At 44.7% G+C, this 24091-nt stretch overlaps 1 protein-coding gene across 1 annotated transcript in view; it reads right to left on the reverse strand.

The window, feature by feature from the left end:
• LOC144114859 (alanine aminotransferase 2-like) overlaps positions 1 to 24091 on the reverse strand; it is a 57179-nt gene that overhangs the window by 27536 nt on the left and 5552 nt on the right. Inside the window, exons 3-4 of the mRNA XM_077648860.1 lie at positions 22851 to 22959; positions 12362 to 12489 (exon numbers count right to left, since the gene is read on the reverse strand). Coding sequence (XP_077504986.1) covers positions 12362 to 12489; positions 22851 to 22959 — 237 coding nt within the window. The remainder of the gene's footprint in view (positions 1 to 12361; positions 12490 to 22850; positions 22960 to 24091) is intronic.

Here is a 24091-nt window from a genome sequence, read left to right on the forward strand (position 1 = left end):
TCTTTTCTTAGTATCGCTCGGGTAGCTGGCCAGAATTTATGATGCTGCTGACTAAGCCCTAAATTGTATGTTTCTATAGCAGAGAACAAGCTTTAGTGCGCTACAGGCACTGCGCGCACTCGCAGACGCGGATATACAGTATTGTGCGTTTTTATCGTGAAGATTTTAAAAAATTTGCCCGCCTCAACCGCTGCCTCATGTGCCGTGGAACTGCACACAGACCTTGCGTATTATGGTAACTTTTGTGTCGTAGCAAGTTTGAAAACGCTACTTACTTAGTTGAGCCGTGCATGATTCGAAAACGTAATAGCCTTCGTCGAGATCGGCGAACGATGTTTTTTCGCTGAAGGGCGGCAGTGGCTCCATCTGTTTTTGCAGTGGAAAACGTCACGACAAGGCCGCCGAGGCGAGCGTTTGAAGAAGCGCGGGCCCTTTGAATATGCCGTTCCGGCCGTTTCGTCTGCTTCAACTGAAGCGCTTACAACATTTTCGGCTAACAGAGCGGGAAATAATTTTCAATAATAATAATAATAATTGGTTTTGGGAGGAAAGGAAATGGCGCAGTATCTGTCTCATATATCGTTGGACACCTGAACCGCGCCGTAAGGGAAGGGATAATTTTCACAGTAACTGATTTAACGACGCTTTACCTTTCAAAGAATATTCTTTGCAACGCTCGCCTCGACGGCCTTGTTGGGACTCTTTCCACTGCCGAAAACCGATGGCGCCACTGCCGCCCTTCAGCGAAAAAATCTCGTTTGCGGGTTTTGGTTCGCCGATCTCTACGTAGGCAATTACGTTTCCGCATCATGCACGGCTCAACTCAGTAAGTACCGCTGTCAAACTTGCTACGATACAGAAGTTACCATAATACGCAAGCTCTGTGTGGAGTTTCACCGCAAAAGAGCCAGCGGTCGAGGCGGGGAAATTTTTTAAAGATTTCACGATGAAAACGCACAATACTGTACATACATGCCCGCACCAGAAGAAAACACGTTTCTGTGTGGCACCGCTCAGCGCACACCAGACGCAATGGTTAATTCAGAGCAGCTCATACTGTTCCAAAACTGTCGGAAACGTGCACATTTCAGCCGCAAATTGACACGGCGCCCCGTTAGGGCACACGCATTTTCCCTGTACGAAGGAGCGACAACACACGCTGGTTTTGGAAGTGCCATTTACTTCCAAAGGACACCATTCGTCATCGTCGCAAAAAAGAAAAATTGCATTCCAGAAAAAACAAAAAACGCATTGCCTTTTAAAGTGGGCTATAGTCTGCGGCAATTAAAAAAAAACGCGTACAAGCTACAGCGTATTTCCTGTGAAGCACAACTTGGCTCTGAGTCATGAAAAACATGGGGCGCGTAGCGTGTAGGCAAGCCGCAGTGTGCACGATGGGTCATGGTACAAAATAGGTCCCATGTGTTTTGTTTCTTTTTTGCTTGTTTTAGGTTATATCTCTCAGCTGGGATCGCGGAGCGCAGCTGATCTGGTGAATTGTCAAGCGGTTTGAAAGGATTGCGACAGATTTGTTACCTTTTTTTTTACATGGTGCTCTGTCTGCGTCTGTTGGCAGTTTATTCGCTAACGCTGACACAAGTTACAGATGGGTCGCTTCCGGTGGGGTATGCTACAGGAGAGCGGATAGCCTCCTGACCCTTTCGTATCATTGCATGGTAACAGTCAGAGTGCCCGAAAAGGAGTTAAAGCAGTTGGCACATCGAAACGTTGATCGTAATCTTTGCTTGGGAATTAAGTGCACACGATCGCTCAATATGGATCCCAGCGCAGGATCGGCAATAAGGACCAAATCGTATTTCTTTTTCCTTACAAAAACTTTTTATGAACTGCGTTCTGTTCATCAGTTTTGAAGCTTTAAAGCTGCTGGAGCTTCAGACGTTACCACATCCTAATGAAACTCGTACTGTTGGCTTTCCTCTCGTTCCTTATTACTACACCATATTTCGCAGTCATGCAACATTGCACTGCGTTGCAATACGATCTGGTGTTTACCATTTCCATGGCTTCAATTCAGATTATTTCTACAGGAAACACCGCTTTCAAAAATCACAAACATTACCGGTGCATTAATAGCTCTCCTCGGCTCAGTAACAACATTTTGAGGCTTGTATCAGGTCGTCTCAAGCACTTTATGAAAGGACTCATCGTTGTAAGTCACCACTTCAGCAATTCAACGCGCGTATGAGCGTTTTTCTGCTAACGTTCGAGACCTTATCGATGCACCGCGCGAAGCATCGTCCCTGGCCACGGACTGAGTTTAGATTTCTGTTTGCTGCTCCACTCGGAACTTTGAGAAACGGGTTTTTGAGGTGGGAAGAGAGGACCCTAAAGAAAGTGCTGTGACTATCAACTCAAAGTTCTCGAACAACTCCCAGAATTGCTCCAGAAGTCTGGACCAGAATAAGCTAGCATTTATAAATGTTGGATAAGTGTCCGGTGAACCCTTATGGCCTCAGAAATGAAGTCGTGTACACAGCAATGATAAAGCCGAGAGAAAACGAGAGCGCCAGCATATCCGAATGCTACTTTCCATTGATGCTTGCTGGAAAAATTGTCAACAAAACTAAGATAGACTGATTGTGCTTAACAAAGATGCTTGTCCTTGTTTGGAGTATGTATGTATGTATGTATGTATGTATGTATGTATGTATGTATGTATGTATGTATGTATGTATGTATGTATGTATGTATGTATGTATGTATGTATGTATGTATGTATGTATGTATGTATGTATGTATGTATGTATGTATGTGTGTGTGTATGTATGTATGTATGTATGTATGTATGTATGTATGTATGTATGTATGTATGTATGTATGTATGTATGTATGTATGTATGTATGTATGTATGTATGTATGTATGTATGTATGTATGTATGTATGTACGTACGTACGTACGTATGTATGTATGTATGTATGTATGTATGTATGTATGTATGTATGTATGTATGTATGTATTGGACGGCTGTCCAATCTGCTGCTCTCGTGGGTATTTATTTTTATTGGGTGTAAGGGAACCTTGAGAGTGTTCACTAGCGCTACCCTCGTCCATAGCTCAGTTGGTAGAGCACCGGACGCGATATTCGGAGGTCGTGGGTTCGGATCCCACCGGCGGCATGGTTGTTTTTTCTGCTGCTTTATAAGTAATTTTCTTTAAGCGATAGATTAATCGAAGTATTATTATCCCACTGATCAGCACTACACATTAAAAAAAATTAAACATTCCCCTATGCTCCTTGGTTTCGGTTACTGTTGGCTCCCTTCATAAGTTTGTCAAACGAGCCCCTCATTTCCTTAACTTTGTCTGCTAATAGCTTAAGGAGGGTCTTGGTTCTGGCAGTCTTGATGCCATAGGCAGCATAAGAGGGCTCTCGCATAGTTTCCGCCCTCACCGTTAGATGACGTTCCACGTCACACTCGCGGTAATACAGGACGTGCCACGTCCACCGCTATGGACGAGGGTGGCGCTGGTGAACACTCTCAAGGTTCGCTTACACCCAATAAACATAAATACCCACGAGAGCAGCAGACTGGACAGCCGTCGCCGTAGCTCAGTTGGTAGAGCACCGGACGCAATATTCGAAGGTCGTGGGTTCGGACCTTCGGATTTTCTTTAAGCGATAGATTAGTCGAAGTATTATTATCCCACTGATCAGCACTACACATTAAAAAAAATTAAACATTCCTCTATGATCTTTGGTTTCGGTGACATGCATTTGGTTTTAAACCCTGGCTAAAATTAGCTTGGTTATATTTACCTCGGACACCTGAAATATATGTGTATACGTACATGTACAGCTAATTTTACTTAGGTTTTAAAACCATGCCGAGGCACTCTAAAACGACGCTGGCAATTGCATATTGCTGGCTATTGCATCGAACAAGTAGCTTGTTTTGTATTCTGCGTTATTGCATAATTAGTCGCTATTAATTAACCAACTTCGAAAGCAACGAGGTTAGGCGAAAAATCCCTATGGTAATCTTTTAGAACGGTCCTCAAAACCTCCGACTCAACAATTTCTAGCTCCATTTTTGACGTATTAGTTTTTTTTTTCACTCACTGCAGATGCTCGCGGAAAACAAAAAGAATAACGCATGACATACTCGCTTGCGCGCCGCGATTGCAGTGCTCTCAAACGTTCCGCCTACAAACAAACAGATTATACAGCCGGGTGTGCTGCCAGGTAAAAATATGACAGGACATGGGCGCAGGCGCTGGCTGCGAGATTTACCCAGGCGGTTCCCTCGCGGCGGTTCTTGACAGCGACAAGCAGACGCGTCCCTTATCGCTTGCGCCGGCGTAAATCTTTAAAAGTCGCTATTTTTCAGTACTAAAGTTATTTATTTTATTTATTTTCTCTTTTCTGTTGAATACGCCTAGCACAAGAACACATGCATTCTTATGTTATTGCCACTAAAACTGTTTGTACAAACATGCCGACTTGCTTGGCCACATTGAGACTGCAGGATGTATAAACTAATGAGGCAAAACCAAACATGAGGCATAACGCGACGTTTCGTCACTTAAAGCCCCATATTTTTCAATGTGCAGTAATATTAACTTCATATTTAGCTGATATGACCCGCCATGCGTCCACTACAATTGAGTTTAAGCTTTACGAGATTGACCTCTTCTGAGCGGAAGAGAAAATTACGAAGTGAGCCTTGCTTAGCGAGAAAGTGGTCGAAAAGGCGGGAAATTCAAGCCCCATTTTTCAAAATACTCCTGATTAGACCTGGCCTCCATGATTAATCCAAGTATTTAGTGAGTACGATTTCTTATTATCTTATCTTATGCTTCATCTTATGCAAAGATTTAGACTTTTTGCGGCTCGGTTTCATAAGAATCATTTTAGCAGCACGCTGCACGTGGGGCCGAACAAAACTTAACGGTGTCATGGAAGGACTAAACTTAAGGTAATGGTTTTATTGCTTGCTCTGAAGCTCTACCCTTCTTTTCCCGCTCTTAGTCCAAAAGTGCAAAAAAAAAACAACACGGAATGGCAACTAGCGCTGAGATGACTTTGAAAAAGCTCTGGAGAGACGCGAGCAGCACCGGTGCCAGTAAACGATTTGGTGTTCGCAAAGGATCCTACCACAGAAAAGTAAAGGGAGTTAGAGAATGTAAACGGCAGGAACAACATAAAAATTCTTGCGAACAGAGCGTTGCATACTGTTCGGTGGACAAGAAACGCTACCTATGCAACCCATTCTGACAATGGAGCAAGCTCTGCTCGATCTGGCCTGCCAATCACATTGAATACCTAGTGCCCGCGCACTACTGTTGAATCCAAATCTCACGCCTATTCAAGAAAGCTGAGCGAAGTGGCTACAGCTGTGACTTTGAAACAGAAGAAAGTAGCGATGAAGGCGGAAATTAAAAAATGTCATGTGGCCTTAATTGTAGAGGATCATTTATTTATTTATTCAGCAAACCCCTAAAGGCCCTCCTTCGAGGGTATTACATAGGGGGGAGTCAGCGTAAAAACACGTACAAGGAACATCATTTGCAAGCGAAGGAACAACAAACAGGCTAGGTATAACGTGGAAAAAATAATTTAGCACCAGAGATTAAATAAAAAAGCAGACGATAAAAAACATAATACAAATTATAGGTTAAAAAAAAACATTAGGCATAACGGAAATGAAAAATGCTACAGTGTACGTATTAGGCACGAAAAGTACCGAAGCAATCGCAGAAGTACAGCAACTAAAAAAAAAGAAAACATCAAAACTTCGAACACTCCAAACATTTAAAATGCGAGGGTCGCTGCGGATGAGAGCAAGAAATGTGGAGGCGTTAGATTCAATGGTTTTCTGCACTGGTAAATTGCTCCATTTTATGATAGTGCATGATATGAATGACTTCGCAAATGCAGATGAATGACACGCGATGCGTTGAACTTTGATCGGATGGTCCAGCTGCGGAAAGAAGGCTATGGTGATTGGAAAAAATCGTGGTGAAGCGATGGATGGTGATACAGTTTATGGAAAAGTGCTAGTCGCGATAGTTTACGGTGGTAAGTCAATCTTTTAATTCGGCGCCATTCTTTAAGGCAGTGGCGCTGGTAGTACGTGAGTAGTCTGAAAAAATAAAACGCGCAGCACGGTTCTGCAAGGACTCAATGTTATGATCCCAGATGGCTGATGCATATTCAATCTTCGGACGAATGAGTGTTATGAACGCGAGTTTTTTCAGGTGCGGGGGAGCCAGTCTGAGGTTATGCTTTAGTAGACCGAGGGAGCGGTGTGCTGATGCTAAAGTTAGATTAATATGGTTAAGCCATGTTAAGCCTGATTGCAGGTGAACTCCGATGTACATAAAAGTAGTTGTAAGCTCGACAGATTCGTTATTTAGGAAATAAGCTGTGGGAATGGTAGAACGGCGAGTGAAAGACAAGCTTAGTTTTAGAGGTATTAACTGGCATAAGCGAAGATGTGCACCATGCGGTTACCGCATCCAGGTCAGTTTTACAAACATTGTTGGTCAGGAGCCCTTGGCCTGTTCTTACATAAATAATGAAACCGTGAGCGATAAAGCATTGATAGCAGTGTCATTTAATGAGTTGTTTTGTTCTGTGTTTACAAACGACCATCGTATAAGACCAAGTTTCAACCTGCCCGCTAATTGCCGTCCTGTCAATAATGTCTGCGTATCAGAAGAAGGCGTTCTGTCATGACTGCTTAAATTAGATACTAAAAAATTCCCGGGAAAAGACGGCACGCCAAAAACCTTTCTTGTAAGGTATGCCGAATGGTGTTCAAAAACTTGTGTTTATTATTTAGCAAATCCTTGTCGCGAGCAGAGTTACCAAATGATTGGAAATATGCCAAGATTACACCAATGCCCAAAACAGGAGACAGCTTATTAATTACTTCATACAGACCCATCTCAAAACCGGGCACATACGCTAAGACATTCGAACATATGGTCTTCAAGCACATTACGGCGTTTATCGAACTTAACAACATCATAGATTGTAGGCAGCACGGGTTCCGTAAAGGGTTATCGACTACAACGCAGCTAGTCGAAACTGTTCACGACATCGCAGCAGTTCTCGATAGGCAAGGTCAAGTTGACATGATTTTCTTAGATTTCGAAAAGGCGTTTGACCGCGTGTGTCACCAAAAGTTGCTTCTAAAATTAAAACCGATATTAAAAAAACGACTCATTGCTACAATGGATAGAGGCATATCTTTCCTTAAGGAAACAAAGCGTGTTCATCGATGGAGTGTTTTCAAGGCCGGAAATCGTTCGTTCCCGCATCCCACAGGGATCTGTTCCCGGCCCGTTACTGACATAGTAACGAATATACCGGTGAAAATCAGGTTGTTTGCAGGCGACTGCATGTGTTATAATGAAATTAACAGCCCAAGAGATCAGGCGGTATTAAATTCTTCACTCACCGCTATCGAAACATGGTGCTCGACTTGGCAAATGAGGATAAACACAAAGAAAATAGTAGCAATGATAGTCACCAGAAAACGGCAACCATTACACCTTAAATACTGCATCAATGGACAGGTTCTCCCTTCTGTATTAAGTTACGAATACTTCGGTGTAGTTTTAACATCCGACTTCAGATGGGGTGAACACATAACCTACATCACAAAAAAGGCCATGCAGAAACTGGGATATCTGAGGAGATGTTTGCGGCAGTCGACCCAAGAAATAAAACTTCTAGCGTATAAAACCTATATTTGACCAATCCTTGAATATTGCTGTATTGTATGGGATCCATGAACCCAGCGAAACATCAGCAAGTTGGAGAGCACCCAAAGAAAATCGGTAAGATTTATATTCAGTTCCTATAGCTGGCGCACTTCCCCAAGCATACTTGTTAAACACGATGGCTTAGACCCACTACGAATCAGACGCTATAGAGAAAGGTTGAAGTTGATGTATTCACTGTACCATGATAAACTAGGAGTAGGCAAGAATTGGTACATTGAACCAGTCACTAGGCGTCCAACGCGATCGCACCACTCAAAAAAATTAAAGGATATTCTAGCAAAACTGATGGTTTCAAAAATTCGTATTTCCCAAGAACGGTCCGAGGCTGGAACTTGCTATCTCCAGACAAAGTGGAAAGTCGGTCGGCCGAGTCATTCTGCAGCACGCTAAAGAAAAACATAGATTTTTAAATCTTTAATTGGAAAGAGATAAAGTGTAACCTGTTTTGTTTATTTATTTGTTGTCATTTTCCCTGTCACAGCCATGGTCTACAAGTAGCACTCATTTGCGTTCATTTTTGCATGTGCATACTACGCTGTAAAATGTCTTGCAATGCTTTTATGCTGTGTTCTGTTTGATTACATCTGTATTTACCCCTCCTGCATAAGGCCTCAAATGAAGGCTGGCAGTATCTTCGAAGTAAATAAATAAACAATATCACGGTATATTACGCAGTCATCAGCAAAGAGCCTAACTTTAGAATACACAGCGTTAGGTCAATCATTAATATGAACAGAACAGTGCCGGATTCGGCCTGCGTACAGTGTCTGTCATTCGAAAAGGCTCGCAAAAATTTTCCACATGTGCATGGAGTCCCAGGCACTGTAATGACGCTGCTTTTTTCTATCAGATTTTTTAGCGGTACAATCGATGCGCTTGGTCTCGCAACCAATTCGTTCTTGCTTGTTTCAAGTACATGCATGTACACACCGTTGTGATATATTTGCTCCAGACAAGCGCCTAAAAGACTCGTCCTTGCACAGGATGCAAGTGTTAGGTAACTTCCTAAAAGATTGAGCAGTTGACTTGTTTCCGACCGAGCTGACTTTTCACGGGTGCCTGGAAGGGCTACAAATTTACTCATTTTACAGTATAGTATTTTCTCGTTTCTTTTTCACTTCTCATGCTAATTGCGCACTTTTGCTGTCATGACAACACAGTACTCAAATATCAAGCTTCTGCGGTGTTTCTCTCACGCAGAAAAGCTCAATGAATGAATGAATGAATGAATGAATGAATGAATGAATGAATGAATGAATGAATGAATGAATGAATGAATGAATGAATGAATGAATGAATGAATGAATGAATGAATGAGAGCTGAGCGATGTTTTCACAGCTGGTGCTTGACCACGGGATTGTTCATGGTTGTTTCCTTAGGGTGGATGCAAGGCAATATATCTAATTGGTCGGCAGCTAGCCTAGAGCCGTCTTTTTTAAAGCTTTTACGTGTGCAAATTGACGACTTGCGCCGCGATCATCTTAGTGGACACGTTGACTTACTTCCTTTTCCGCAGGTCTGACCTTAGAGGGCAAGAGAAATTTCACGTTCAGGGGGACGTTACTAGAGATGCATTGCGATGGGATGGTCCATCCAACATATGAAGCTTATCGTTGTGCCAGATTTTTAGTTTTCTAGGTCATTCATGCGGCCGAATGGGACCTAGCTGCACAACGATGCAAGCGTTCCATAAGCCCTAGTGCGTTTTTGCTCTGCCTAATAAAAGGTGCAGTTCCTTTGTTCTGCCCCCGAGGCTTTTCTGCAGCCCAGGGTGCGCAAAGAACGACCGGCCAGCCATGTGCCAATGTGCTGCGTGTTTGCACACTTTTTTGACACCGTATTTGTAATCCAGCCTTTCAACTTGTAGGAGCGAGCTGATCAGTGAGGATGAGCTATGTTTGCACGGTTGAAAGAAACTCAGAAACACCCGGCGGCCATTTAACTCCTTCCTTATCGCTCTTATTCAAATTGTTGAGTTTGAACGATGGCATGAAATGGCCCATTCTGCATGATCCGGCCCGCTTCTGGACAAGTGACGTCATTCAGTATGTTGCCGAAGAACTGTATACATTAGTTTAGGATTCGGCATTTTTGCCAGGCGCATGAGGCAGTATTTTTAAACTTCGCGCGAAAACAGTCAACGCTCAGCGATCACGGTGAGCATGGCGTCCAAAGTTACGTCGTCGTCTCCTTCCCTACCCTGTTCAGCGCTGACGGTGTTCTCGCGATAGCGCAGCATCGGCACTTGAGCTTATAGGTGCAGTGGAGAGCTCCGTGCGATAAGATGACGTCTATACCCCTGGTTTTAGTTCTGACACAGATAACAGCGCTGCCCAGCACCGAGGGCATTCATTGCTTTCCGAGCCTCTCTGAAGGTATCTAAAACACGACGCGCGAGCCGTTGACTTTTTTTTCCTCATCAGAGAGTTCAGCGTGATAAGTTCTGAAAGTCTGCATACTCGTTTATGACATAGCAGCGCATATAGCGCGTATTCTAGATTTTTTTTGACCTCGTTTCCCAGTGAGTATATTTCATATTTTTCTGAATTTCAGTGCAAGTCGCTCATATATATCCAATCAAATATTTTTCATGCTTCGTAAGCAATAAAAATCCTGTTTCTTTATTCCGTTGAAAATGGAGCTATTATTAGCTACACTATAACGTGCTGCAATGAACTAAAACATTTATTCTTGTTAGCGAATAATTCCTTGATTCGCGCACCAATCGAAAATTGACCGTTTTTCGGAGGTAAAGAAAGCGTTAAGCTTCAGAGAGGCTGCGTGGAGTCCCGAGTTGCACATTAACTTTTTTTCTTTTTTTTAATTACATAAGCAACGAAAACGGGCGTCTTTTGTGGCCCTCATGTGATTCGCTGAAATTAATTTCTTGATTTTCCAAGTTACAGGGAGGAGGGAGCACATTGTGATATCTAATCGCTCGTTGCTGATGCCCCTCACAAAAATAAAAAGGAAAGAAATAGGGAAGGAGTAGGGGGGAATAGTGCCTTATTGGAAAGAGCGGTCGGCCCTCTTCGGTCGCTCGTCCTAACCCTTTTCACGTAACTGCGGGAAGTTAAAATCACGCGTGGCTGGCACTGTTTCCATGTGCGTGTCCCAATAGCTTTCTCTCTGCAAAACAAAGCAAGTTTAACATTTTGTCTGTTTCTTGGACTAGTTAAACACGTGGCTGACCCCCATGGCCCGTCCCCAATCGTGTCTCCTCTCTCCAGTTCAGTTTTTGAAAACAGCTGGATAGCTGTAGAGGTAAAGGCTGTAATTTTTCTCACAACACAGCAGAATCATAGCCTTCAGGGCGAAACGCTGTAAAATAATGGTTACACAACAGGCTCATTCCTCGTACCTGCTCAGTTTTTAAAAAGGGTAGCTAGATGAGCAATTTTAGGAGATCCCAAAAGCTTCGATGGTATCGCGAGAAAAATGCTCGGAATCGTTTGAAGCAGAGTAGCGTCAGGCGTTGCAAAACAGCAGTTTCACGGTTTTTTATGTGTAGCACAACATTCGCGTATTATGTGCGCTCGTTGTGTGGCTGTGTGCGCCGACGCCGAAGTCCTTGTTTTAAAGCGTGTCACTGACAGAGCGAAAGATGCTTTGTTTTTAGAGAATTGTGCAACTGCACATTGCACACCATTGAGTAAGATATCGGCTTTTACCTTGACAGGGTGAGGTAGTCAGTCCTAAGGATTGACTAATGAAGTCATCAAAACGTTTTATATCGAGAAAAACATAGGACACGTGTATCAGTTAACCACCCACCATATGGAATAAAATCAAAATTTATTTGCACTGTTGTCTATCGTTTGGTGGAAAGTGGAGAAGGAAAGTTTATCTGATCGTTGCATATAATTGCGATTTACATCCCTGCACACGAAACGAAGTATTGTTAATATATTGGTTTTGAGCAAGCCCTTAGAGAATACTTGGTCCATTTAAAATGACGTGTAGCTGAAGCGTCAGAGCTTTGTTTTACTGGGTGTATTTGCGTCAGCTTGCGTAGTGTCTTTGCTATTAACCAGGACCGATCAGCTGATACGCTAACCTTGCCGAACGCACGCAACACCATTGCAAGCGATCGATGAGCACTCCTGGCTGTCTTGTCTATGGTCTCACAAATTAGACGAATTAAACATCTTTTCAGCATGTTATATTTTCACCAGAATTCATTGGGTAATGTGAATCACCTAGAGGTCTAATTTCAGATCAAAACGTATCTCATGTAAATATTTGGCTATCTGCCTGATCAGGATAGGAAAATTCCGTCTCTTTTTTTCTATTTGAACCGTGTCACTCCTCCTGAAGGATACTTCAGGAGTGAACTCTTTGCATTTCAGACTCAACGTACTTACCAGCTCTTAGCGGCAGACAAGTGAAGCATTTCGCTTGTCCAGCCTTTCTGGTCCCTGGTGGGCAAACGCCGAAAATACTTTTTAGTGCTGGATTCGGTGTACGCTTTTAACAGCAAATCATCCATCACGAAAAGAAATGGCCTCTTTTGCGGAACTGATTGCACCATTTTCTAAAGCCACGTCATTTCGTTCTCATTTCATCATTGCTTTCCAGAACGTTGCAACATTTATGGACTCACCGAAACTCCGTGAAAAACGCCGTTTGTGATCCAGACGTTTTCTGGGTTCACTTCGACCGAATCTCTGTGGCTAATGTAGTCGGCGACATGCCGGCGCACCGTTGGATGACCGCCCAGAATCACGGAACCTGGAATTGAAAACCTCCTAGCAACAAACGCCACAAGAGGGAAAGATGAAGCAATACACAATCAAACCCAAGAAATAGGGACAAACACTTCTAGTTGTCCCAGCTGCCCACATGGAATGCGGGGCGCTGAACACTCAAAATTCTTTACAACGCGAACCTACAAAAAGAAAGTTAACCATAAAGATGACGAAAGAGAGAAGTGGTGATGAAAGCGCTTATATACAACTTTCATTGTTTTTTTTCTTTTTGTGGCATGGTTTAGTGCAATGCGGAGAGCACCGTAACAAAGCACATTCAAGTACTGGCATCACAGAATATTTGTACACCTTTGGCTTCCTGTTTTCAGCAGTACCTTTTTATGTTCGCATCATATAACTGTGCTTCCTGAGTGCCTTCGTGCGGAATAGACCAACAAGTTTCCGCTTTTTCACGTTAATAAAAAACGTTAGACGAAGACGAGAGACGAAGAGAAACAGTTCGCTTTGGAACGCGTTCGCTTTCTCTCTCGCCACCTCGCTCCATTGGCCGTGTGTCGTCAGCGCTGTCGGTGACATCACTTCAAGGAGGCGGGACAACGGATTTTGTTTACGTCACGAGACATGTCAATCAAGTGAAAGCGAACGCGTTCGGTCGCTGTGTGTGGAACTCTGAAAGTGGCGTTCGCTTCGGCGCGAGAAGAAACATGCCGGTGTCTCCCGTCGCCCCACTGTTGTTGGCGGTGCTCAGCGAATGTTATCGGCGGCATCGGCGGTCGCGCGTGCATGACAATCCTTTCGACATGCGTGACGATGCCTTCCGAAGGCATTTCAGGCTGTCGAAGGGACTTGTACGCCCGCTAAGCGAATTGCTAAAACCCCCACCTTGGACCAACGAGGAAAAGTGCGCTCTGTTACTCTGCGCGCTACGGTTGTTCGCTACCGGGGGCGTCTAGGCGACAGTCGGCAGCGAGGCAACTATACGGCTCCCGCAGTCGTCTGTGACCCGGACGATTTTGGCCGTCGCTCAGGCAATCGTGCGTGTCGGCACGAGAGATTAAAAACGTGCCGAAGTTAGCATATAGATGAGACCGCCCAACAAAGCCGATTGGCTGTTGCCTGCCCCGTCGTCCTCCCGTAGTGTTCGTCCCATGCTTCTCTTCCTGATGCCTACGTCAAATTCACGTCACGGCAAAGCGAACGCGTTCCAAAGCGAACTCTTTCGTGGATTCGGCCGCTGGACACATTGGTGTGGTCCAAATGATATCCACTATTAGTGTTTAACAAGCAAAATGATTTTTTTTTCTTGGTATAAACCATTTACGGCGTTTTAAGTTATCCTTTATTTGCCTTATAATACTGCGATTCCATGTTAAAGAAGAACATGTTTCACGTTAGCTTACCGGATACATTAAGAATAATAGAGAACAAAAGGGTACTTGTTAGGGCTAGTCGGTACATTTCGCAGGAAAAGGTACAGCGCACAAAAGACAAAACTAAAGGAGCGGACAGACATAGGCGCTGACTTACGACTGATGGCTTTATTGCTATGATGATGCAATAAATATGAGAACCTAGGCACTACCAACGTGTGCCATTGCATCGCTGATTGAGTACGTGAACAAACAGAAAGATGGAAAGAGGCAAAACCAGCACTAGTCACTTAGCCGCCAAGATAATCAATTTCTTTTTGAGTGAGTGCAAGAGATGCGTTGCTCACGCACTCTTCTTGTTCTTTGCCTCGCAGCGGTGGCTCAGCGGTTACGGCACTCGGCTGCTGACCCGAAAAACGCGTGTTCAATCCCGGCCCCAGCGGCCGAATTTCGATGGAGGCGAAATTCTAGAGGCCCGTGCACTGTGCAATTTGAGTGCACGTTAAAGAACCCATGTTGGTCGATATTTACGAAGCCCTTCACTACGGCGTCCCTCATAGCCTGAGTCGCTTTGGGACGTTAAACCCCAATAAACCAATAAACTTTTCTTTCTTTTCATGAATCAGGAAGGCTTCAACTATTTCCCGCGTGCGCTGGTCTCTGTATGGACAAAATTTTTGTCGTACAGAAAGCTGGGGTGCATTTGCACTGAAGTCTGTAAGGCAAGATTAGTTTTGGGGGGGGGGGGGGGGGGGGTGCCAAGGAGCGTTCATATTCTCGTAAGCAGTCATTCACGCATCTCCCAGTTTGTCCGATGTAGATAGCTCAATTTTCTACACTACATTTTTTCGGCATTTCACATAACGGAATTCATGGTTCTTCTTACAATCGGCAGGTGGCGGTCTTTCACAGTTAACTTCACAGTTAACAAATGTATAACAGATTAGGGGTAATGAGCATAGATGAAGATGGTTCCAGAAGTCTAGGTAGTGACCACAAGCGTATCAAGTTGAGCTTCAGAAGAAAAAGCAATGTAGGACTGAATCAAGATAAACAATCAGGGGGAAATTTTTACTCAGAAAAGCAATTGGAAGTAGCAGCCAAACAAATCGAGAAAGTAATTTTTGAGGATAGTGAAACAGAATGGACTTATACCAAATTACCTCGATTACTGGAGCTAGAGCTAGCTAAGGTGCGAGTAAAGCTAAAAGGGAAAAGATGCAAACCCAAGAGTTGGTGGGATGAGGAGGTCAAGAGGGCAATAGAAAAGCGCAAGGAGGCATCCAGGGAACACAGATATTCTTAGAAGAGGGGGGAACCAAAACCCGAAGTAGACAGAAAATGGGATACCTTCATAAAGTGTAGAAGGGACGCATCCTATTTGATTAATGAGAAAATTAAAAGAAAGGGTGCCCAATGGATGTCAAAAGTAAATAAAAAGGATAGAAAAGCAGCCCAAAAATTCTGGAAACATCTAAATGCAATGAGTAATAAAACTAGGCTAGAACAAATGTTTATTGTTACAGATGAGGGTATTCGACTAGAAGGGTATGAAGCAATAAAACACATAGGAACAAGGATGACGGAAAAATTTTCAGCAAAGCACGTGGTACATAATTTATCGAAGGAGGATAGACCGGTTACAGCAATAGCTTCACTTGAGCAAGGGGAGTGGGAAAGGGCAGAGAAGAAGGTTCCTAGTGGCACATCAACAGGACCAGATGGTATCCCGATTATGTTGATAAAGAAGTTAGGACCAAAATCCAAGCAAACATTAATACAGGTAGTGAACAAAATGATAGTGGATGAGAAAGTTCCCGATGAATGGCGATTAAGTAGAATGAACATGATATATAAGGGAAAGGGGGACAAAGCAGACGTAAGTAACTATCGCCCCATAACAGTGACGTCTGTGGTTTACAGGGTGATGATGCAAATTATAAAGGATAGACTGCAGGCTTGGGTGGAGAACGAGGGGGTGTTAGGGGAACTACAGAATGGGTTCCGGAAACAAAGGAGGTTGGAGGACAATCTATTTTCATTGACACAGTGTATAGAAATTGCGGAAAAGGAACATAGGCCCTTATTGCTAGCATTTCTGGATATTAGGGGAGCCTATGACAACGTTACTCAGGAGCATTTGTGGGACATATTGGGCACATTGGATGTGGAAAATGGAGTAATTTATCTTTTAAAAGATATATATATAGAGGTAACAGAGTGCTCATAAAATGGGAAAAAAATGTATCAGGGCCTGTAGAGATACAGCGGAGGCTTAGACAAGGATGTCCTCTGTCCCCTTTGTGGTTCATGTTGTACCTGCAAGGTTTGGAGGCCAAGCTAGAGGGGAGCGGACTAGGTTTCAACCTATCTTTTTTCAAGCAAGGGGAATTGATTAAACAGACATTACCGGGACTAATATATGCGGACGATATAGTGATAATGGCCGACAACAAGGAAGACCTGCAGAAGTTGTTAGACAGATGCAGTACAGAGGGAGATAGATTAGGCTTCAAGTATTGTAAGGGAAAATCTGCAGTAATGACATTTAATGAAGAGGGCGGCGAGCATAGAATACAGGAGTTCGTGCTAAAAGTAGTGAATGAGTACAAGAATATTGGGGTGTGGATAAATAACAGTGTTGAGTATCTGACAGAGCATGAAAAATATGTAATGAATAAAGCTAGTAGGAATGCAGCTGTCGTGAAAAATAGGGCACTGTGGAATTACAATAGGTATGAGGTGGTAAGAGGGATCTGGAAAGGGGGGATGGTCCCTAGCCTGACCTTCGGGAATGCGGTCCTGTGTATGAGGCCAGATGTTCAAGCAAGGCTGGAAATTAGGCAACGGGGAGTAGGGAGGTTAGCTTTGGGAGCACATGGCAATACACCAAATCAGGGGGTACAGGGTGATATGGGATGGGCGTCTTTCGAGAGCAAAGAGGCTAGCAGTAAGATAGCATTTGAGGAACGATTGAGAAGGATGGAGGAAAAGCGGTGGGCTAGGAATGTTTTCAGATACCTTTATATAAAGAATGTTGACACGAAATGGAGAAAGCGAACTAGAAAATTGACAAGCAAATATCTGGACAGCAGTAAGGGGGCAAATCAGCAATTATCGGTTAAGAAAAAGGTTAAAGGAACAGAGAGAGCTTTGTGGAAAACAGGGATGCTGACGAAATCGGCACTAGAAACATACTGGACCTTTAAACAGGAAATTGTCAAAGAAAATATCTATGATAATTGTAGGGGGAGTTCTTTGCTGTTTGAGGCCAGGACTGGAGTTTTGCGGACTAAGACGTATAGAGTCAGGTACCAGGAGATAGACACTTTGTGCATTGCGTGCGGAGAGGAGGAGGAAACGGCTGAACACTTGATACTTTTCTGTAAAGGGCTTCACCCTACAGTGGAAGGCAGCGGGGCTGACTTACCCAAGGCATTGGGGTTTAGGGATAGTGAAGGGAAAGTGGATTTTAAGAGGTTAGAAGTAACCAAGCGAAGGTTATCTGATTGGTGGCTAAAAGCAACAGAGGAGTAAAATTTCACAAGACATGGCTAGGTGGCTTGAGCCACCGCCCGATGCAAAGGGTTCAGCCGTATCCATCCATCCATCCATCCTTTATTGTAAAGCCGCTGAAGTTTGTTAGGAGCGGGAAAGATGACTCGCACAACGGCTTTCCCGGCTATTATTTTCAACGCGTGCGATATCTTATGGACATAAGGTTTTACCGAAAATTTCCGGCTCTGCACATCTTTACGGGAGGCACATTTTGTTCTTGGTTGGAAGTCGGCAAGCATCTTTTCCGCCACTGTGCCCATAATGTGTTCCGGAAAAACGGCCATTCTCAGCCTCATTATCTGGCTTCTGAAAATAGCTTGCATTTGATGGCAGCTTGATCTAGATATGGCATTTTCAAGGCGGCTGCCATGATGCCTCGTTTAACTAGCTTGGAGTGCGAGGATGAGTTGGGTAAAATTCCTTTTTGCGGTGGGGGTGCGCAACGCCAGCACAGCGCTTAATTGCTGGTTAGTATCTGTAGATCCAGAAAACGAATCCCGTCTTGATCAGGAACTTCCATCGTTACTCGAAACGGATGCAGACCGGACTTGAACAGGGAGAAAATATCGTTGGCTTGATTTGCATCGCTGTAGTTATTCTTATAATGAATCACCGGAAAATCGTCGACATAACGAAAAACACGCACCACTGAAGATATTAGAGAACGCAGTCACATACTAGCAGGGGTACTTTAACTCATATATTAGAGATTTTAGAGTAGGGGGACGCTATCGGTTAGGGCCTAGGTGAATGGCAGGGGGCGGGGGCAGTGCGCATGCGTAGGACAATAACCGTAGGCGCGTTTTTGTACTGCGCCTTCGCAGTGGCGTCCCATTATTCCCCTATGCCCCCACCCATAGCGTGACCTTATGCTAAAAGCCTCTGTTATTTGCAATCTCCATAACATCATACATACGAATTAAAGCGCCTCTACGAATTCCTGGGATACACACAATGTTACGCTAACAGTCGATGGCTGCGAATAAATGTGGCAAACTCATATCGCAATCACAAATAGCTTTCAAGCCAGCCTCATGATTTCCTAATTCATGTGCAGTCATGCCCCATTATAATGACTTCCGTTAATATGGACGACTCGAATTATGGACATTTTGTGCAGACCGAACTTTTTCAGTGTATTTACGCCTAGTTTACATCGAAACTTGCTGTACGGAAAATGTACAAGGTGGAAATACACGGAGGTCATTGGCGCCCCTGTATCTTTCCCGTTAATCCAGACAGCAATGAGAACAAACTTCTCAGTGCCTCTGACAGATGTTTCGCCGTTTGTATTATAAGTGGAGAACACCAGCAAAAGACAGTATGAAAGTGCAAATCACATAGTAATTGTCATGATGGTAACAGTGCGAAGACAGGACCACTGAAAAACACAACACAAAGCTGCGCTTTCTGTCGTCCCGTCTTTGCGCTGTTAACATTGTTACGTTTGGAGACGCCAACATGCCAAGAATAATCAAGCCACTGGGAATCATCAATCTACAGAGGCTTCAAAGGGCCGTCGATGTGGTTGCAGCGCCACGAGTGGAATTGGTGGCGTCTACAAGGGTCCTTCCCCCCCCCCCCCTCTCCTGCTGTTTACGGGGTGAAACGGCCCTCCGCTGTCTGAGAATGGCTTTGGTAAACCTGTCTTTTGTTCTCAACGCCAGACCCACCCGGGACATGTTTCTCCGGAGGTGACTACGGGGGAGCCGGCGAGCGGCGGGACTGCAAATGAGCGGTGGCAAATGCGGCCGGGTTTGACTAAGCCAACGTCGCCGGAATCCTCGTGCTTCGAAAACAACTTCGTCTTAGACTGTGCTTTTCCTTATACGTGGAACCTTCTGCAGACTGCAGTGGCAACCTTTTAGTTCCCACGCTCCACGTGAAACCTTCTGCAGACTGCAGTGGCAACCTTTTAGTTCCCACGCTCCACGTGAAACCTTCTGCAAACTGCGGTGGCAACCTTTTATTCCCACGCTACCGCTGTGAAGTGCAGATGACTGACCTTCGACGCTGCCATCGGACCCCCTTCGGGCTATTCATCACTGAAGCCTGGACAGCGCGGACCATAATCTGCCAGAAGTGGCAAGAGTGTGTGGCTGGGGGCGTCCTGGAAGGCGGACCCGGAAGACTGGACACGTGATGTACATCACAGTGATTCGACGCATTTTTAATGAACTAGATTCCCCAACTAAGGACCTGGGGACAGCGGATCCTATTTAAGCAGCGATCTGGCGTGTGTTCGCCAGCTCCCGATTCACTCTTTCAATCTTTGTATAAATGTAAATAAACCCTTCAGTCTCTTCTTCACCTCGAAGACCCTCTCATCTCTTCGTCACCCCCCCCCCCCCCCACAGCAGTCTCCCGATCCGGAACCCGGGGACACCGACCTTGGCGAGAGACGGCACAGGCGAACCAGGGGCCCGCATCTAACACCATCATGATCGTGAACCAACAAGCCCAACTCACCACTATGACGTAGTAATGGCGTTTTTGTGTGCGTGTGTGTGGCAGTCAACGCGCCTTGCCATTTCCCTCATTGAATGAATGGCTGCGAAAAATATTCTCTCCGTGCACTGCTCTGAAAACCACAATCAGCAACTGCCAAAGGTGCCATCACGCGTCTCATTGACCACTAGGCACCTGAAACTGGCTTCAACCTGAACCGCATGATTTTACAAATAACAGCGATCAGAATATTACACCTGGATCTTCCAAGATTTCCCACTTTACAATTCAATGCAAACCACTGTGCACACAAGTAGTCCGTAACCATGAAGGGGGTTTCTTTAAAGAATATTTTTAGAGCTAAAGCCCTGTTCCTGATGTAGTAGGAACCCAGATAACGGTTAGTCCTGTCCATTTCACCTTCAAGCTCAGCCAAGGTCAGGCCCTCGCTCGGGGCGACTTGCCCACGCACGAAGAGCAAGAAAATAATGTGGCCAATGGCGCGTTTCACGTCTGCCGGAACGAATAGCGCCTCTCAATAGATGGCGCTGGCGCCCCCGAAGCGGGCTCACGGAAACAGGCGCACCCACGCCAAGTGGCGCGAACGGCAGCAAGCTCGGGGACAGCGTGGCCTCCGCGATAGAGCATGGGAACCGATCGTGGAGGCCACGGCAGCAGATACAGCCAGAGTCTACCTACAAAGAAAAAACCAAAAATCTCTGCACACCAATGGTCTCCTCCTTTGACAAACCAAGGAAAACAGAAAAGCATGGTTTAACCGCTTTCGACCACTGCAATTTTTTTTCCTTCGTGATTCGTTATTACGTGCGACTCGCTTTATGGGCACTTTTGCTCGCTAACCAAAGTGTCCATATTAACGAGGCACGACTGTAGTTAATGCAACTTGAGCCTTTATTGTGCACTATACACACACCATTTTAACACAATTAACCGTTGCATCAATTTCAGCACTCTGGAATTTTCATCACATGTCTAGTTCACGGAGGAAATCAGCATCTTCGTCCTTTACCGATCTGCAACAGTATACGGTGAACTTCTTTATTGACCAGACATTATTGCTGAGGTCTTGTCTTTCCAGAATTTTCAGTCCCCGCCGGGAGCCAACGAGGCGAATATTTTATTCGCACTTCTCCGTATATATTATTTAGAAATATCTCAGGTGACGCTGTCCAGCGTTATGGCATTTCAACTTTTAGTATCCCCCAGAAGTTATCTGTTTTTGACATCCAGTAGTTGGGTGTATTCACCGGCAGACTTCCTCTGTGCCTTCAGTGCACCAGGGTCTTTCATGCACGAAGACGGAATAATGGGTCTTATTGGAAGCCACATATTCTCTCTGTGAGCCTCCAAATACAGGTGTGGATGAGTCGGGAGCTCTCGATATTTGCTCGGGCACAAGTTTGCAACATCTTGGTTGCAAAATCTATGCGTTGCAAGTGATGCACTGTGCGCGGAAGAAGGCACAAGCGCTGCAAAGACAATTCGCTACTATTGTTTGGCGCTCTCAATGAGAATCAAATGCGTAGAGGCAAATTGTTTCTTTCTCTCAAGTCTGGAGGAGTTGGCTTTGTTAATTATTCACAAGCTTGTTTCACTGTTGCTCTTCTTCAGAACTGCAAGCCATCCCTTTCTGCTAGCGGTGCTTAGAAGGCGACTGAATTGTAGTCTGCCTTATCTGTTTGCTTTGACTGGTCATGTCCGTGAGGGAGATTTGTGGTGTTTCCTGAAGAAGGTTGCTGATACCTTTGATTTCCTGGCTGTTCACTTCTCGTTGCAATATTTATTCGACCTGTGAAGAAGGCATGCAGTTGACAAACATACTAATAGAATGTCTATTTCGTGCACCCGTGTATCGAAAGCCTTACCTTGGTTTTATGAATTCTAGTGTATTGAAGTCAGTTCAACGAATGTATATTCAATCAGCTTCAAATACTTTTTTTAAACTCCACACTTCGACTCTACCCGCCAAAGCTTGGCTTCGCGCCAAGGGAACTTTTGTGCCATGGTCGGTGAGCTATCGCCTGTGCGGCCAATCAGAGACTATTGATCATTGCTTTGTGTGGTACCGTAATGCAGTGTTTTTCTGGGACGCAGTTAAGCGAACAATCAAAAAGGACATTGAGACATCTCCGTACACTATAAGGTTCTTGCTTGTCGTGAAAGACACTGGGATTCCGTGCGATTTGTTAATACTGATTGGACTTTTTAGCCTGTGCAAGACCGCATGATAGATCGGCACGCAGAACCGTGCACCTCATTCACCTAGGTCTCTGCTCAGTGAACAGTGTGTCTTGGTGCGGGAAGTTTATGCTGCGCAGGACTGGCTGCCTGAATGGTTGGCGGTTCTTGACGCAAGTGTATGTCTCCCGCAATGATTATGTGTAGGTAGAGTGCAGCGTCTGAAGACATGAAAATGTGTGTCTCCATTGCGGAATAGTATGTGAGTGCGTAAAGCATATGGTAGAACAGCGGGATCGGTTTCCATGCAAGAAAGAAAAAAAACTGCGGCGGTAGCCCAGTGACCTTTAAAGCTGATCTGTTCGCACCGCCGTGGGTTCGGCTCCCAATCGTGGACATTGATGTGATTTTCTTTTCCTTGTGTTTTCTTTCTAATTATGCTGCTGCAAAAACATCGGCAAGAGACGAGTTTGCTAGCCTTTGAACGTCTGGATTAATGTTTTCGCATTAAAAATGTGATATAAAGCTGCAGATTCAGGGTGTCGTACAGACGGCGTCCCCAGCATCAAGATGCACAAGAGTCAGCAACCTAGAGGAGTCGCCTGTCTTACCAGGCGTTGGAAACTTTCATTGCTAGAAAGCTTGAGAGTAACTGTGGTTTCGGAGCCCGAATGCAGTACGTAGCTGCTCAAAATGTCGTTCGTGCAACTTTTCTCTGAAGTACGTCAACGGGCGGAACAGTGCAATTTTAAATAAAAAAATGCCAAAAGATGTTTTACTGATTGAGTCATGACAGAAGGTCTCTCACCAACAGTGTTTCCGGGACAGTTGTGCAGGATTTCGTTTGCTCGGCTCACAACATCGTGAGGTAGGGGCATGTGATCAGCTATGTCCGGAAACGCACAGGCGCAGACAACCTGTGAGAAAACGAAGTCAGCGGGTTCATGTGTCATATTGGAGATAGATGGTAAATGCGTCCGATATACTCGATGTCTCGCGCATCAGCTAAGCAGTAAGTGATTTTACTGATAGCAAACAAAATGAAGATACTTGCTTTCCATACCCTAACTTACCACATATAAACATATCTGCGCATCAAAGGACACAAACTCATCAAGTTATTAAATCATTTAGTGTGCCGAATCCTATGCTGGCATGACTGACGAACGATTCCCTGTAAAGTGCCACCTCGCAAAAAAAAGGGAAAAGGACATTGAAATTTGTTGACCCATTTGCTGCAGTATGCCCCTATTTATGGGGTACGCTCTTTCATGCCATGTGCAGAGGAGCCAAGAAGCCTTGCGAATGGAAGATCTTTAAGGAAAGTAGCATGAAAGGGCTTGATTTGACAAACCACATCCTCTGACGTGCACTGAATTAGCGTAGGCACCGGTCGGATTGTGTTCGAGGGAACGTGGTGTTGCATCTCACAATGGGCCTGCATAACGTAGACCTGTCTGTGGGTCATAGTTTATGTAATAATATCTGTAACACGTTAATTTATTTGCACGAATTTCTATTCTTTACAATATATTTTTAATTTCTTCGCAAATGCTAATCTTCCAACCTTCCAAGCTTTCTTCAGAGGGAGTTCCCACCCCACATAAATATTTTCGCCCTTCATGTTATCAGACTTGCCACTGCAACGGCCGCTCGATCTATTGGCCGTGCCACTGCGCAAGAGTAGGGGTGGCAACGTAAATGTCCCACTTTTGTTTGTCCGTTGAGTGCCCCCGGCAAAGATTTCCCCATTGCAGTTGTAGTACTGCACATTGAGTGCAGCACTTTGTCTAATTTGCCATATAAGCTTAGTACATTGCAGGAGTCAACTGAGGAAAATACCAGAATACGTGGTCGTTTGATTCCCCTCAATGTAACCAATTTATCCCTTTTTGTTTCGCGGTCACTCCGGGTTCGTCGCGAGAAGTGGGGAACAAAAAGTCGGAAGCGCTCACAACGCGCTCTTCTTGATTTGTGAGATTTCAGAGCGACACTCGCGGGGTTTTCGCTTCGCGAACGTCTTGTGACAGCCCGCTCGCAGTCTCCGCG

This window comes from Amblyomma americanum, chromosome 1 (genome assembly GCF_052857255.1).
Source record: "Amblyomma americanum isolate KBUSLIRL-KWMA chromosome 1, ASM5285725v1, whole genome shotgun sequence".
NCBI lineage: Eukaryota > Metazoa > Arthropoda > Arachnida > Ixodida > Ixodidae > Amblyomma > Amblyomma americanum.